Genomic DNA, 16,389 nt, shown 5'->3' on the forward strand with positions numbered 1-16,389 from the left:
TTAATGCAAATGGAAGCTGTTCCTTACAACAATGTGTAACTGGAGAAAGCTTATGGCCCAGTAATGGTGAACCGCGACACCAACTTAAGTTTCCTTCAAGATTTTTTTTGCTTTTATTCTTTCCACAACAGCAAAACAGCACGAACTAATTACAGGTGAGTTGTTTATTCAAATAGACACAGCGCTTGATGTAACGGCGAGGAGCAGCCAAGCCGGGATAACACTTACTTGGAAGAGCAATTAAAAAATAAAACAAAAGATGTGAAATGCGGAAAGTGGTGAAATAAAAAACGATAAAAATCTAATATATCAAACAGTGTCGGTGGTTAAGGAAACATTTGTTACAAAAACCTACTTTTCTAAATTTAACCACATTCTTTTGTAACAGCAATATCATTATTATAAACAAATATTTCCCTTAAGAACATCTTGACGACACTAGTACACCAAATACATAAATAGTAAATACACAAGCATAAATAAAACGATTATCCACGACATCGTTCGTTGATAGATTCTGTGTCGTTTCAGTTGACCTCTTTCTTCTATGGTTGACATTCGAGTTAAACGGGTGGAGAGTTATCCACCAATCACCACCTAGTTGTCTGCAAATGTTGCATCTTGGATCATCTGATGACTCCAACATCTTGCAGAATCAACTGGTCCTAAGGAATTTATCCTGTAGTAGGAAGCCTTAACAGATAACATATGTGGTGTCTAATACCATCTGAGCACTTTATTTGAACACATTTAAAGTAACATTTTTCAATTGATTAAGCTACTAAGCTACTTTGCGTATAAATAATTGCGTCGTTCTGCAACAAATGTGCTCTTGTCTCGCTTCACATTTCGACATTTTATGCGAGCAGAAGTTTTATTTTGACTAACTTCTCTGACCTGATGTTGGTTGCGTGAAAGCCGAAACATTTGCCTCATAAAATCAAACGCAGCCAAACTGTTCAAGCTTTTATGTCTGGGCAGAAACAACAACAGAAGGATAGCGCACATATTTGAACAGTGTCCAACTTTATCCGCCATGGATTAATGTCTTGCCCCAAACTCTGTCCATCGTGAAGGTATTCTAGCATAAAAAACTTATTCCTTAATCATCGAAATAGAGAAGAAATGTAAATGACGACACACACACACATACACACTGGCTTGCTAGAAGTTACGCACAGCTCAACACTTACATAAATTTTGAAAATTTTTTGTTTTTGGTTCTCGCTATTTTGGGAAAGTTGAAATACTGAAAAAGTTGAGCAATGAAACATGGAAAATAACTGAAGCAATCAACCTTTACAAAATATGTGTCTCGGGTGATTGTTTCGTTTTTTCGTCATCATTGACGATCTTATAATTCGTTGAAATAAAATGCTCAGGTCCAATCATGTCCTCCATCAATCACTGTGTCCAGCACAACTATCACTGTGTGCAATGCTGGCAATTACCATTATTAACCTTATTACTACTCCACAGTATTGGTGATATTTTTGGCATAATTCTGTCTATGGCAAGCTTTCCTTCTTACACCATGTACTGCACCATGCCAACAAACTTTATCACAGATTTGCGTACTATAGCCTAATGCTCATTTACTTAGAATGCTCTTTTACTGTGATGAATTGAAAACATTATTATTGTCCCAGTTTCTCACTTGAAAAAAGATATTATTTACAAATTATATTATTGCGTCATATATTATAATCAATCGAACAATCATAAGTTTACTATATAAGTTATATCGATTGCCCAAGAAGGTGTTGACTAAATGAAATAAACTTCAAAACAAATACAACAAACTACTAAATATTTACAAATACCTGAACACACAAATTGATTTCAAGAATGATTCTACTTCAATAAACATCCGTTTATGACACAACAGGAAAACAAAATAATAATCTAGCCGTTACATCATGTTCTATTTGTATTGATACAACGTTAAGTATAGTAAGACAAAATCAACAACTGACGTAAATATCTTCAAGATTTTGCCCCAAATTGTTATGAGGCAATATTAAGATGTCATTATGCTACACAATGATATGAATTAAAGATTATTTATTTTCTCCAAACATCGACGAGCTTCGTTTATTCGATCATTTTGTCCAGAATATTTCTTTAACAATTTGATCGCTTCAGAAAGAGCATTTTTAACTGAATCAAATTTCTCCAAATTATAGTTGGAAACACCGATGCAATAATACATCTCGCCTTTGACCTGGTTCCGAAGGTATTGATGTTGGCCGATGTCCAATGGTAGGATATCCATGGCCTGGTTGGCCAATTGCAGGGATTTGTCATAAAGCTTGATTTTCAGGTAACATTGGCTGGTGTGGTTCAATGTTAAACTTAACCATTTGTCCTTGATTTGTTGGTCGACGTTTTTAGATCTTTTTATCTTTTTAATGATCTCCTCACACAGTGGAATGAATCCGCCTGCAATGGTGACAAGATGAGATGGGGAGGAAGATGTGAGCTTGCTGGCTTGCTTGGTCATAATGAATGCAAAGTCTCGAAGTCTATAAAGTTCATCATCTGCATCGGGAATGAATTCACTCAACTTCATCCCACATTTCCTTGCATTCACCAGGTGGCGGTGTTATATCCGTTGCCATGGTTGCGAGATTTTTGCAAAAAGACTTGATGTCAAAATCCAGACTGAGAAGAATCATCAAACGTAAGGTTAAGAATTTGTTCATAAAGTTGGGAAATCCTGCTAGGTGCTTTTGTTTTTGTAGGAATTTGCAAACGTCATTTCCTTTCGTTTTGGTCATGGTTGGATGGTCTTGGTACAAGTCGCACAAACCTGGAGGAAATTGAAATTTACAACATTATTGATGTCAACGTTTTTACCTGAACGTAGTAATTGGTTGATTTTGATTTCAAATTCTGCATGTTTAAGAAAAAGATTGTGGCACAATTTTGGATTGTTACTTAAACTATTGTAAAATAACAAAACAAATTGGTATGAATACTGAAACAAATTATCGTCAACAACAAGTAATAACAAGTTAAAAGCCTAGAGCCAAAGCTGATGTAAATAATTTAATTTCAGATATTTCGAAAAATAAGTGAGAAAATATGAAAGCGAAGAGAACTAACCATGCGCTTGCCTGCTGCTCACTCGAGAAAATATAAAAATGAGGAGAAAATTTGCGAATTGAACTAATTGTGAAAAGCTGGTGATAGACGCATGGAAAGGGCTGACATGGTTGTAGCGACCTTAATACGTGATTACTTTTTATCGAATAATAACAATGGAAGTAATATGATGTCAATGTTGAGTGTAGGTTGGATTTTGTGAATTTGAATATCTTCCGTCATCTTGAGCCTTCGGTCATTTTTATCCACGAATAAGTTTACTGGAGCGTAGAAAGCAATCAATTGTGACGTGTGTTCAATGAAGGGCCCACCACATCATTTATCGCTCCTTTTACGAATTTAACTTTTATTTTTCACTAGGAAAGTTGTTTTGGTCGTTTATAATGAGTTCAGTTTATATTCGATAAAGTAAAGACAAGGTAAAGGGGACCATGGAACACACAAAATTAACAAATCATAACAATAAAGCATTAATTCCATTATGACGTAAGATAGTGAATGTGACGAATTTGAAGTAAACCTTTCGACAAAGTTACTTTGAGTACATTGATATTTTATTGCGGTTGCATTTCGTCATCCGGTCAGAATCGAAAACAAATTTCTAAAATTTGCATCGTGATTGTGACGTCATGTTAACAACATGAATTTTAATATATATTTGTGAGTCTATTGTTTAAGAATAAATACGTATTTTCATTGTTTACTGTTAATTGTGGAGTGAATCATTTTCATCCTCATTTCCTCGCTGGTGTAATCTTCCACTTCCTGCTTTGCCTGAAATGCTTTGATAAAACATGTTTCAGATTCATCAGGCTGGTTGTTGAATTCGTAATAAGCACCTAAAATATGATTAATAATGAGAACCTTATCAGCTTCCTGCAATCACATCATTGTCAAATTATTGCATGAACAAGTTGGCTGTTGCGTTTGTAACAATCAACAAACAACAGAGTTGAATTCGTAATAAAGTTTTAAATAATGAAAAATAACGTGAACACTATCAGCTTGATGTTGCAACAATATCGTCAACTTCATTGTATCAACCTGCATTGTTGCAGCATAATGAGTAGACTTGAAATTTTCTGCATCCTTCGCCCAGTTTCAATTCCAAGGTGGTTATGGCGAGCTGGAACACTTCGATTGCATTTTTGTATTTTTGAACTTGACAATGGCATAATCCGATCGACATCCAACAATAAGCTTGCGTCGTTGTGACGAGTTTGTGACGAGACGAGTTGCATCTCGTTGACGATATCGATTGAAGAAACTCATTCATGCGTGAAATGATTTCATTGGACGCTGTTTGTGCTCGATCAGAACCACGTGATGTGCTTCGTATAATTTCGTAACTTTCCCCCGCAAACTTTTTCATAAGTTGAAGTTTTTTACGCGGGTTGATGATTTTTTCTTTCAAGTCGCAGCCACATTTGAGAAGTTGAAGTAATGTCAAGGATACTTTGTGTTTGCGCAAATCCGAAACCAGATTGATGATGTCACATCCGGTGTTGATTGCGTCATCTTCGGTTATGGAAGTGGATTTCATCGCGGTGGTCAGCTCTTCACAAATGGCGAGCGCTCGGCCAAAGTTTTCATTTGAAATCATATCACGCATCGATCTGATCTTGCTTTGAATAATCTCATAACCTGCGATAAAAAAACAAGTTTCAAATTTTGCTTTGTTTGATTGTCATTAATATTTTTCTCCAAGTTTGCAAGAGATTTTGTTAAAGATTAGAAAAACACTTTTATGACGTAATCAAACCTGATTGGTTTTTACTCATTGTGGGCGGATCCGAAACTTTTAACCCAGCTACTCCTTTCATTGCGTCAACTAGTGTTGAACTTGTAGAAGCTGCAACATAAGAGACAATAAAGTTGCGTTTGCTTCAAATTTAATATATTTAGGGATGAAATGATTTGTTTTAATTCAAATTTTTTGTTGTGATTTTGATTTATTGTCTGGAAAGTTTATTATTATTGCCATGTCTCATCGTGTTTTACTTTCGGAATTGGTTGTCACGCTTTCCAAGGAAGATTTTGTTTTTCTCGATATTTCTGATGAAGATTCTGGAAACATCAGCAAATTAAACTTGGTTGTTTGACAACGATCATTGCGCCACTTGCTAGCATTTACAAGATAACAATTTATAACCAACTACACAACTTATCTCACCATCTACTCCTAATACCACGTGACTTATTGGTTTGCTGGCTCCCTCATCAAGTGCGTCATCTGTGATGGTCACGTGTTCGACTACACTTGCTATATTGAGCATGATGGTAGATGGTTTGATGGTTGCCAGTAGTTGGTGAAGTTGGTCACGTATCTCGATCATCGCTGGTCGTTTCGAAGGTTCCTTGTCCACACACTTGGTCATGATGCTCTCCAGGAGAGAAATGATCCGAACACCTTGCTCATCCTTATCCCGCTTCAGTCTATCCTTGATGTCGTTGATTAGTTTTTGTTGAAAGGACACGCCTTGAAACTTCCCAGTCATCCTGAAAAACATTTCATTTCTGATCCCAGGATACTTTCTAACGATCATCATGTAGAGTATCACTCCAAAGCTGTAGACATCCATGGATGTTGTGAGCCGCTCGCAATTTGGATCCAATCTCTCCGGAGCAGTAAATAGAAGAGTGAACTGGCTCCCTTCTCCTGTTCTATCCGGTCTCGCTGTCGCTGTCCTGGTGTGATGAGATAAAGCGGCTCCACCGAAGTCTGCCACTTTGCAATGAAGATCCGAGCTAAGAAGAATGTTCTGGGGCTTCAAGTCTCCATGAGCGATCCTGAGATCCTTGAGCATCTTGTGTAGGTTGGTGATGGCATCAGCCGTCTCGTATGACATCCGGAGCAAGAGAGAAAGAGGAATAGTTTCTATCTCGTCGTTGAAGATCAAGTCAGAAAGTGATCCGGCTGACATGTGCTCCATGACAACTCCAACCCAATCCTCCTCATCAATCAATCCTTCGATGCGGATGACGTTTTTGTGAGCAGCCAGCAACATCATTTCAACCTCTTTCAACAATCTAAAACAAAAGAGATTATCTTTTAACCTAATGTCACACTTTATGACTAATATACGTGCACTATACATTCTTTAAATCATTTTTAACAAAATCTTTAGTAGATGTCGTTTTTTTTGAAATGTTTTACTCTTTCTTTGCTTTTTTCATTTCATCCAATGATCCCTGCAGATGTTGACATTTTATAGCCAGTCTTCCCAACACTTGGTGGTGTCCCAACCGGACAGTTCCAAAGCCTCCCCGGCCCAGTAAGTTTCCTCTGATATTGCACAAGATTTCAGAACCTGCAAATTGTTGGAGTTTCCTTGTTCCAGTCTGTTGAAATATTTACAAAACTAAGTAAATTATAAAGTGAACGGTTAGTAAAATGTTGATTTCAGTCTTGCACAAAATCCCTTTTAAAGCTTACACAGTTTCCAAGATAGCTGGTATATTTTGCCAGTGTTAAATGTTAATGGTTTCGGTGACGTAAATCAACACCCATATTTCTTTAGTACAGTTGATGGTAGTGCCGACATAAATTGAATTATTGAAAATTGTTAATTTTGTTTTGCAAGAACCCCGTTATATAAGAACCCACTGAATCCATGACAATGTCTCACCAGTACAGAGTCGCTCCACTTGTTTCTCAGACTTCGTACAAGCACGATAAAGTTACGATCATCTAAAATAATTGATATTAGTCAGATGATATATTATGGTTCTATTCTGGCAGCATTTTGTAAACATTGATTTAAGTTATTTTTATTTCGCTCAGTCGTAAGTGGGCTCAGAATATTGTCAGCTATTTGAAAGAGAATGAGAATTCAGCTCAACTGTCTGACATAGATATCACATTTCACTAAGCTTTATGACCACATCGTAAAGCGTAATATACACCACTGTTTTCCCATCCGCTTACAAAAGTACGGAATCTGGATCGCATTTCAAGCTTTTGAAAATACAATGATCGCTATAATGAAAATCAACAGCCGCTGGCGCACTATAGCCAATAATAATAATATGACGCGCTCTTGAAACGAATTCTTGTTCACACACCCCCAGCAGTTGGCCAAAACAATGTAAAAATATAAAGAATGTAAGCTCGGGTCAAAAGGAGATTCTATCTGGCCAAATCATGATCGCCTCTGAATATATTTAAATTTAAAGTGCCGCTAATCCAGTCGTTTTTAGTTTATGGTGCGAGGCCATCAATTGTGAACAAATTTAACAATGGTTGTAGTATTGTCAGGTGTTGGTAAGATTTGTTTCAAAGATCACTGCATGTTAAACATATTATCACTTTATCAGCATTGCGGATGTGAATATAAAAGCGAACTATTACATGGATTGGTCTTTAGCACAATGTTTTGAACAAATGCTGTCATCAGTAACCAACTCGTATTCATTGACGATAAGTCACTTCTAGTTTGAGCTACTTTCCGTTGATAACTTGGGCGCAAGAATGTGCACAGATCACACAAATTGTAAGCAGACAAATTAAAAGATTAACCTAATCTTCAAGTGTTTTACCTTTTCCATGATAATAGATTTCTTGAAACACAACGTATAGTTTGTGTTGAATTTATCTTCGAACTTTGCAAAAAACTTGCAGAAACTTCCCACGCTTACAGGCTATTTAATCTATAGCTTTAAGCTTTAAAACAGTTTATCTATATATTTTGTTATGTGCAAACTTGCTCTAAGTGTAGTTCATCGATTTCGACTTTGTTTGTCTGAAACGAACAACCGTTCTGTTGATCCTTTTTTTTGTTTCTTTGCGCGAACAATCGCGTCGTTTCCTTGGAAACAAACCTCCACGTGGTGGACAATTCTTTTTTAATTTGTAGAAAGGAGTTAACTGAGCTTAGCTGGACAAGTTAGACTCGCAGCCTTCGTTGAACTGAAGCGCGGTCGCAAAGATTTTTGTTTTTAACAATTATCGAACATTATTTAACGCGATGTTCATTTTGGAAGTTGCTATTTAAGTAAAATAGAGACCTTAGTCCCCAAACAGTTTAACTGAGTCATGTCTATGTATGAAAATCAATGCCGTTGTTGTGCTAAATATTGACCCTCCTTTGTGACGTAATAAATTTATTGTCTGATAAAGGATTTGATTCAGCCGAAAACAAGCCCCTATTCAGTGACTATATAGTATAATACCGTAACTGTTGTTCTAATAGCGTGGTAAGACAAAATTTGTGCCTTACAATATTTACTTGTCGTCACTAAATTTAATTATCCGTTGGAAAGAGCCATGAAAAACAATATCAGTAAGTTTTTTAGTATGGCACTAAAATTACCACTTAAAATGCATTTTCCAAATTTAGCTTCGTGTTCTATATCATGTTTAGATAAAATTTGCACACTTACAGTGGTACTTGGAAGCTATCCGACTTCTTGTTTGTCTTGTATGTGGTGTATCTAACGTAATTTGCATCCATTTGTTTTATAGACATTATCTATCACCCATCGCCATCGTTCACTGCTTCCAAATTTCTCTTTTGTTTTAACACGTTGAAAGAATTTTGTACACTTACTCTTTGCTAGCTGCTACTCTTGTTAATTGATTTTGTATCTTCGGTAATTTGCACGTATTTCTACCTGTGTTGGGCCGAAGGCCGACGTTTTTTTACTTTGACTCCTTATTTGTGTCTGCTGTGTGCCACACGGCAATTTAAGCGCTAATTGGAATGTTTGATAATTTAATCCAACAAATACTTCTGGTTGTTGCATGCTTGGAAGAGAAAGCTGTTGGAGGCAGAACTTGTTTGCGAGAGTTTTATTCAAGTCGTAGGCGAAGATGAACTGTTTTGTATTTCTTTTCATTTATTTGGTTTTTGGAGATAAGCCTTTGCTGTATAATATACTTCTTGTGGGTTTGTGATTATGTGCTGACTATGGCGCAATATTTATGATATAAAATAATTAAATTTAGTTATAACGGGTTGATGAGCACAAGTGAAGGCCACAATGTTCAATTCACGTTCGAGAGATCATTAATTTAACTTTCGACTTTCGAATATAAATTCAACGTTGGCGGGAAAATAATGATGAACACACGACTGGTCACTTTTTGAATCATATTTCCCTGCCTAAAAGCGCCACATTACGTCATTGGCGGAGTAGTGTTTCTTCCAATTTACCCTGTAATACCCTGTTTCATTTCCTGTGTAATGCTTTATTGAATAGTATTACTGACTATAACGTATTGAGGAGTATTTCATTTAAGTAAAAGTTTATATTGCTGCATCATTTGTGTTTGCGATAAAGATATGAACGTTGCCAATATTTTTGGTTTGTGTTTTCTGGCAGCTTCATTCTCACCAGGTATCAATATTTGTGTTTTACAAACCTTTCTGTGTCTTTAACCTTTGAGATTTGGAAAATCATGCTTTCACAACTTAATTGCTTTATGCACAGGTTACGCCACTGAGTGTTACTCGTGTTACGCGGACGTTTACACAAATCAGTCAGCAGCCTGCGCTGGGCCCAACATCGACTCCAGTTTGTTACGGTCGTGCCCGGAAAATCAAACGCATTGTTTCTTTTATTCATCAGGTGAGGTGGCAGACAAACGTATGCGGTTTTAGATGAATGTATTTTGTTGTAATTCTTAGTAATTTATACCGTTCACGTTTCATTTTCCATGTTTTGTTAACAACAGTTTTTGGAAATTTGTGCTACAGAAAAACCCACACGCACTTTCTTTATATAAAGCTCCTGAAGAAGCAACATGACGTCATAAGTATTTTAGCGAAACTTTCGAAATTAAAACTAGGCTGTGTTTTTGTAAATTTGTCCCATTAATAGGCAGCATTTTTTATTTGCAGTTGACGAAACGTATTGGCGAATAAGTCGGAAGTGCACACTTCCAGCACCACAACCAGCTGTTGGTTGTTATTCGATTGATGGCTACCAGTCCTGCATCACAACGTGTACAACAGGTTGTACAAGTTTATTTTATTATTTTCAGTACATTTCCGTCCACTTGAAACTTGTAAGCTTGGTTTCACATTTACCAATGCTTTGATGGATTTATCCATGAATTCAGAATTTTATCTTTGCTTTAGATTGCTGCAATAACCAAGCTATCAATAACCCAGGATTGAAAAAGCTCAGTAAGTAAAAGTAGTTGCTGTTTCTTCTATCTATGAAATCATGTAAAAATTCAAAGTTGCAACCACGAAATTGAAAGTTACATTGAAAGTTTTTTCTTAACGGATCGTATGTTTTGTTTAGGCCAAAGACGTTGTTACCAATGCAGGGACTTCTTCATGGATTTTCCTTTGCATAGCTCCCGTTCATGTATTGGAAGAAATGTAAACAGCTCTTACTTACAGCCATGCCCGGCTGGTCAAGACAACTGCATATTCTTCAAAATATAATGTAATACGGAGTGCAATGGGATGTGACTTTTCTATAAATTTGTTGCATTTGTTTTGCGTTGTGTCTGCCCTGCCGCGTTCTCTCTTGAGGCTACCGCGTTTTCCGTGCTTGATTAAGCACACGTGTCTTCTCATTTGACGTATACCAGCCAAGTAGTCGTACAGCCAGTCCTGATTTAAGCTCCTGGAATGAGCTGCTGTAAATGACAATTTAACTGAGCTGCTTTTAATAAAAGATGTGCCTACTGTGTATCTAAGACTGAGGACAGTAAAAACGTAACACTGGCGAGCACGGCAGGACCTCTTAGATACACAGAAGATTTTATGAAGTTTTACTGAAGAAGCATGAATTTTTTTTGCTCTCCGCCTCGTTATCAACGTGGCAATAGTTTTTCGTCTTTCCTACAGGAATTTGAATCCTTCTGCGACAGCGTCAAAGCATCGGATGCGGCAAAGAAACATGCATTTCTGCAAAGCTTGCCGGAAGATATGAAGTTCTCCATGACCGATGGTCGTAGTTATGACGAACTCATTCAACAAGCAAAAGACACGGCTTCAGGTCTATCTTCACAAAAGCATGCCATGCAACAACTCTTTCAGCGCACTCAAGGTTTTGACGAATCCGTAAGAAGCTTTCTTGAAGGTATAGCTCAATTAGGAAAAATGGCTTATCCAAACGACGAACAGCATGAAATGCGCAGCAGTGTGCTGTACAACCTACTCGTTCAAGGACTGAGAGACCGTCAACAAGCCTCTCAAATCTTACGCGACAACTCTAAAAATGCACAACCGGATTTTTATGCCACAGCAAAGAGCATTATTGAAAACGCAGAACGGACGCATCATGAACCACGTATAATGACGTCAGAAGTAGCAGCGGTGGCAGGAGATCACCAGGACGTATCCCAATTAAAACTAACTGTCGAAAAACTTCGGGACGAAATTTCCCAACTGCGAAACGAAATGAAGACAGCAAGAGAACCTCGGCAAGAGAGAAGAAGACTTCAGTGTTTTTACTGTGGGGGGTATGGTCACATTGCTCGGCGCTGTCACAGGCAACGTGCAAGAAACCTTCGACGTGCTTCTGACGTACATGGAACTAACAGCAATCCACCACGGGACATCTACCAGGTGTGTTTGATGGATTTTTCAGAAGCATCTGGATGGTCAACCGAAAACACTATTAAGGCGCAGCAAAAAGATCCAGTGTTGAAAAGACTGTTTCAGTGGACGAGCCAGGAAAGCCGACCATCATTCAAAAAAGTGAAAAATGACAGCAAAGCCCTGCGTCACTATTGGAATATATTTGGTGAGATTTTTCTACATAATGGTATGCTATATCGTAGAATCGAGAATTCTGTGGAAGAAGTTTATGCTCAGTTGCTGGTGCCCTCAACAATGAAGAATGATGTGTTGAAGTCTGTTCACGATTTGATTCACGGAGGTGGACACATGGGTGTCAGAAGGACGTTTGCCAGGTTAAAGGAGCGTTTTTTCTGGCCATTTTGCCACAAAGATGTCGAAACATACTGCAAAGAGTGTTGCTTGTGCGATTTAAGAAAAGTACCAAGGCGGATTGTTCGTGCCCCATTAGTTCCGTCAGAAGAGAATACACCTATGCAGAAAGTTGAAATCGACGTATTAAGCGGTCTACCCGAAACACGAAACGGCAACCGTTATATTCTTGTCGTTTGTGACACCTACACGAAATACATGCAGTGTTGGCCAATGAAATTTCAAAATGCCAAAGATACTGCTTATTTGCTTTACCACCGTTGGGTGACGATACATGGCGTCCCAGAAACAATTCACTCCGACCAGGGCCGGAATTTCGAAAGTATTCTTTTTCAAGAGCTCTCACGCTTAATGGGCTGCAACAAGACAAGAACCAGCCCGTATCACGCAATGGGAAACGGTGGTGTGGAAAGAAACAATCAGACCATAATTGCGATTTTAAAAAATTACGTTCAGGTTGACCCAACTTCTTGGGATGATGCGCTCTCATCGGTTAGCGCTACTTACAATGCAAGTGTTCACGAGGAAACTGGAATTTCTCCTCATTACTTACTCACCGGAAGGAATCTGAGGTTGCCTGCAGATCTTATTAGTAAAGCACCAATTTTTACCCCAAAGTGTGAAGACATCCTTCATCTGCAAGACAGAATGAAATTGGTTCACCAAACAGTTCAATCAAGGTTGGGAAAACGTAGGTTGCAAATGAAGAAACGATACGACGAAAAGGCGTCTGACGATCGGTATGAAGAGGGTGATGCGGTCCTGTTGCGAGACGAGGCTCTTCAAAAACATGAAACAAGAAAGTTTCACTTTCCTTATAAAGGCCCTTACGTGGTTAAAAAATTTATTCCTCCTGTAAACTATATGATAGAAAATCGCGAAGGTAAAACCTGTACGGTACATTTTAATCGACTGAAAAGAAGTTTTGGCAATTTTTACAGACCGGTGGACAATCCTGCTTCAGAAGGTGTGAGCGAGAGTGAAGGGCAAAATTCTCGCTCAACAAATCCGACAAACAACAGCCATCACTTTCGTGCATGCTGCAGCCCGGAACCAGAAATAACGTCTACTAATTATAACCAGCTGCGACCAGGGGTGTACATAGTGCCGGAAAATATTCAGAACGCAGTTCAGAATAACAGTTTAGTAACCGACGATGTTTTACATTCTCCAACCCGTCCACAACGCATTAAACGGATACCTTGTTTTTACCCAGATGTCGAAGGTAGAATACGATAATCGACGCATCTTTTCTCATCACTCACGCACGTTTACATAGAGTTATGAATAGTATATTTTTGTGTTTTGTTTTCGTGCTTTTATACGTGTTTTATATTGAGATTATATATTTTTATATTGTTATATTATTTTGTTTATACTACGATTTTACAGGCGATTTATGTATTAGTTGTTTGGGTGTCTATTTGGGTGATCGTTTTTTTGCACGTCATTTTTGTATTGTTCACTTCCTGGTTTTCACTTCGTTTGTTTTTGTAGGACATGTGTTGTATTTCTGGGCTAGCATTTGTTTAGTGTTTACAATTTTGTGGGTGGGGGGAGAGTGTTGCATTTGTTTTGCGTTGTGTCTGCCCTGCCGCGTTCTCTCTTGAGGCTACCGCGTTTTCCGTGCTTGATTAAGCACACGTGTCTTCTCATTTGACGTATACCAGCCAAATAGTCGTACAGCCAGTCCTGATTTAAGCTCCTGGAATGAGCTGCTGTAAATGACAATTTAACTGAGCTGCTTTTAATAAAAGATGTGCCTACTGTGTATCTAAGACTGAGGACAGTAAAAACGTAACACTGGCGAGCACGGCAGGACCTCTTAGATACACAGAAGATTTTATGAAGTTTTACTGAAGAAGCATGAATTTTTTTTTACCACCACAAATTCCTTGTATCTCGCCACATTGTTCTAATCACCTTAATAGTTGCTGAAAGTTATAAAATTGGACCTATATTTTTAATTTTAGCTCCAGGTTATGTTGGATCGCTTCAACGGGGTTCGTCCAAACCTTGGCCATCGCAAAGTTACACTCGTAATAATGCAACTGTAATTGCATTTTCTTGTAACACAGGTAATAGCTAAAACCTATCGAAGTGCATTACGTATCTGAGTTGGCTTGAATGCCGCGCTCACTGAGTGTTTTCACGCAGACAGAGAGAATTGAAATATTTAAAATGGGTCTTAAATTTTTAGTATTTGCTTCTGTTTCCAGCAGACGAGCAAAAAAATGCAAATTTTCGGAATATAGCTAATTTTAAAATTAACCGAGTTTATCTGTTTTGAAATAAGTTCACTCGCACATTTATTTCTCAGACCTTCCTGAGAATTTTAGTTGAATTTTCTTATGTTCTGTGTGCTTTGATTTTGTGTTTCTTCATTATGATTTCGGTTACAGATGGCTGCAACAAAAGCCCGACCGTGAAGCAAAGCATTGTTGGCCTGTTTCCATCTTTTATTCTTGCTCTTATCCATCTTGGTGGTTGAGTGTCCGCAAAGAGCGTTTTATTCCTGACAACCTCTGCTTCTGATTCGAAAATTATTTTAAACAAATTTGAAACTTCCATTCAAAATATTTTTATAAAAGTGAGTTGGTTTTACTTACACCGTTTGTAGATGCTTTTACTTATAATCTCATGAACTAATTAGTGCTAATTGAAGTTGTAACGACAGTAGTTCTGTGTACAGTAGTTATGCTATAATATGGCTGTTGCCAGTAGTTATTCTTAAACAATAGTTTTATTTGTGTGTGATGTGACGTACAATAAAAGAAACAGTTGTAGTTTTATCATATCTGGTGTATTCAACATGTCTTTGTTATAGTATCGCGGCTGACAAACACCAGTCATGAAATTTTTTGTTAGGTAAACAGAAGCTGCAGCGTCTTTTTAGTTTCTCAACTAAACGCGAATAGAAGTCTATTTTTTAAAATAGAACGTAGATTCTGAGCGATTGTAATCCTATTGTTTATGAATTATTAACTATTGTTAATTAATTATTCAATAAATTATTAAGATGCTGAAAGTGTAAAATCAACCGTACATAAAAAATAATACGCAATGAAGATCGCACAGATAGTTCTATTCGTTTTAGTTTAAGAAACTCCTTTTCTACCAGATAAGCCTACACGCTACTAATGGTTTAACTAAACCACGGTTCTTTTCTCGGTTTAAAAACAACAATACGTTACCTGATAATGCTTTTATTACGGCAAAACTGCACTTACGCATTTCCGTATTTGGCTATAACGTTTTACTTAATTTTATGGCATGGGACGGTTTCAACGTAATCGACGTCATAAAATACGCTCGAAATAAACTTGCGTGGTTGTGGCTGTGTAAATTTTGCAGGTCGGCACAAATCTGTAATTTGTCTTTAAATAGAATTTTCTGGAAATAATAATAGTTTCTGTTTATTTGCTCAGAACGTTAATTTTTCAGAAAATTCCGGAAGTAAAGCTCGGATTTGTTAGAAAGTTTAAAGACGTTCTTACCAGAAGCTGGGTGTGAATGTTTTAGAATTTTGTTTTGAAAATTGTGTTAAAACATGTTATTGCTTGAACGAGATCTGCAACAAAAGATTGTCTAACTCCATTGATTTAAGCGTGAAACGTAACAAATGGACTGTGATGATTCATGACCGGTCGAACATAGAGATCAATTCATCATAAAAGTTTGAAATCGACATAAAGAAACCTCTGAATGGAATGTGGAACGGAAAAAGCAACTTTTCCGATCGGTGACATTTTGGTATCGTGAAAACCTTAATCAAGCAAAAATATAAAACAGCAGAATCTATCGGTGCCGCGGGAGTCCTCCCTAGAAGCAATAGCAAGTTATTCGAACAAATTTCCCGCTGCAGCTGGTTACTCCAAGGCTCAATATTTTTTGCTCTGCTTTGTTCCTCGAGGAAGTTTTAGGCGACGTGTCGCGCGTTAATTTGCGCTTTAATTGGAGCGATTTTTGTTCTTAAAACTTCTCTTCATTCTGGCATGTTGGTGGCGTGGTATGAGGTATTGGTTTCATGGTTTGTAGTTGGTTTAAGTTTTTATTTATAAAATTTTTTCCAAGGGCAAGTAGTAGCTGCCGCGCGAGAGAATTTAATACGAAAACAGCAACTGATTTGTTAATAACATTATTACAGTTGCTTTCACATTTACACGTTGTTAGGGTCACATGCTATTTATAGATTTTCATGTGCCCAGATATAATGTAATTCGAAAGCAGAGTTTAGAGACCCTGCTCATGACATTACCACCTAGATTATATCTGCTTAGTGTAAGTGTTCTAGTGGTTACTGCCACGTCACCATGTGGCTGACATGCTACTGTCCTGTTAAGGTCGGAGCTCTTGTAGTTCGAAAGTT

The 16,389-nt window shown here is 37.5% G+C and overlaps 2 protein-coding genes across 7 annotated transcripts; one reads left to right on the top strand and one right to left on the bottom strand.

The window, feature by feature from the left end:
- Positions 1 to 1,668: 1,668 nt before the first annotated feature.
- On the bottom strand, positions 1,669 to 8,667 carry LOC143471178 (uncharacterized). 5 transcript variants are annotated; one of them, XM_076969565.1, is made up of 9 exons: positions 8,491 to 8,667; positions 6,738 to 6,799; positions 6,266 to 6,450; positions 5,282 to 6,138; positions 5,110 to 5,175; positions 4,871 to 4,960; positions 4,153 to 4,752; positions 3,813 to 3,947; positions 1,669 to 2,812 (listed from the first exon to the last, which is right to left on the bottom strand). In XM_076969565.1, exons 1-9 carry the CDS (start codon positions 8,555 to 8,557, stop codon positions 2,559 to 2,561), a joined length of 2,316 nt encoding a protein of 771 aa, XP_076825680.1. In that variant the 5' UTR covers positions 8,558 to 8,667; the 3' UTR covers positions 1,669 to 2,558. The 5 variants fall into 5 exon arrangements, with proteins under 5 accessions (XP_076825680.1, XP_076825684.1, XP_076825682.1 ...); XM_076969569.1 differs by lacking the exon at positions 8,491 to 8,667 and adding an exon at positions 7,648 to 7,851; XM_076969567.1 differs by lacking the exon at positions 8,491 to 8,667 and adding an exon at positions 7,648 to 7,851 and having other exon boundaries at positions 6,716 to 6,799.
- A 640-nt stretch (positions 8,668 to 9,307) lies between these two features.
- LOC143470796 (uncharacterized) lies at positions 9,308 to 14,786 on the top strand. 2 transcript variants are annotated; one of them, XR_013119406.1, is made up of 7 exons: positions 9,308 to 9,447; positions 9,541 to 9,678; positions 9,951 to 10,064; positions 10,191 to 10,238; positions 10,360 to 10,506; positions 13,994 to 14,098; positions 14,423 to 14,786. XR_013119406.1 is itself a non-coding variant. In XM_076969069.1 (5 exons), the coding sequence occupies exons 1-5, from the start codon at positions 9,393 to 9,395 to the stop codon at positions 10,503 to 10,505; spliced, it is 501 nt and encodes a 166-aa protein (XP_076825184.1). In that variant the 5' UTR covers positions 9,308 to 9,392; the 3' UTR covers positions 10,506 to 11,017. The 2 variants fall into 2 exon arrangements, 1 of the variants encoding a protein (XP_076825184.1); XM_076969069.1 differs by lacking the exons at positions 13,994 to 14,098; positions 14,423 to 14,786 and having other exon boundaries at positions 10,360 to 11,017.
- Positions 14,787 to 16,389: the final 1,603 nt, after the last annotated feature.

This window comes from Clavelina lepadiformis, chromosome 9 (assembly GCF_947623445.1).
Source record: "Clavelina lepadiformis chromosome 9, kaClaLepa1.1, whole genome shotgun sequence".
Classification (NCBI taxonomy): domain Eukaryota; kingdom Metazoa; phylum Chordata; class Ascidiacea; order Aplousobranchia; family Clavelinidae; genus Clavelina; species Clavelina lepadiformis.

What these genes read in the sequence shown, in the direction of transcription:
- LOC143471178 (XM_076969565.1), bottom strand. Translation starts at nt 8,557, where the DNA reads ATGCAAATTACGTTAGATACACCACATACAAGACAAACAAGAAGTCGG. An exon ending in CGTGACAACCAATTCCGAAA is followed by an intron (nt 4,961 to 5,109) that starts GTAAAACACGAT and finishes CTTATGTTGCAG; the next exon opens with CTTCTACAAGTTCAACACTA. An exon ending in ATTATGCTGCAACAATGCAG is followed by an intron (nt 3,948 to 4,152) that starts GTTGATACAATG and finishes ATCATATTTTAG; the next exon opens with GTGCTTATTACGAATTCAAC.
- LOC143470796 (XM_076969069.1), top strand. Translation starts at nt 9,393, where the DNA reads ATGAACGTTGCCAATATTTTTGGTTTGTGTTTTCTGGCAGCTTCATTC. An exon ending in CATCACAACGTGTACAACAG is followed by an intron (nt 10,065 to 10,190) that starts GTTGTACAAGTT and finishes TCTTTGCTTTAG; the next exon opens with ATTGCTGCAATAACCAAGCT. An exon ending in CCCAGGATTGAAAAAGCTCA is followed by an intron (nt 10,239 to 10,359) that starts GTAAGTAAAAGT and finishes TGTTTTGTTTAG; the next exon opens with GCCAAAGACGTTGTTACCAA.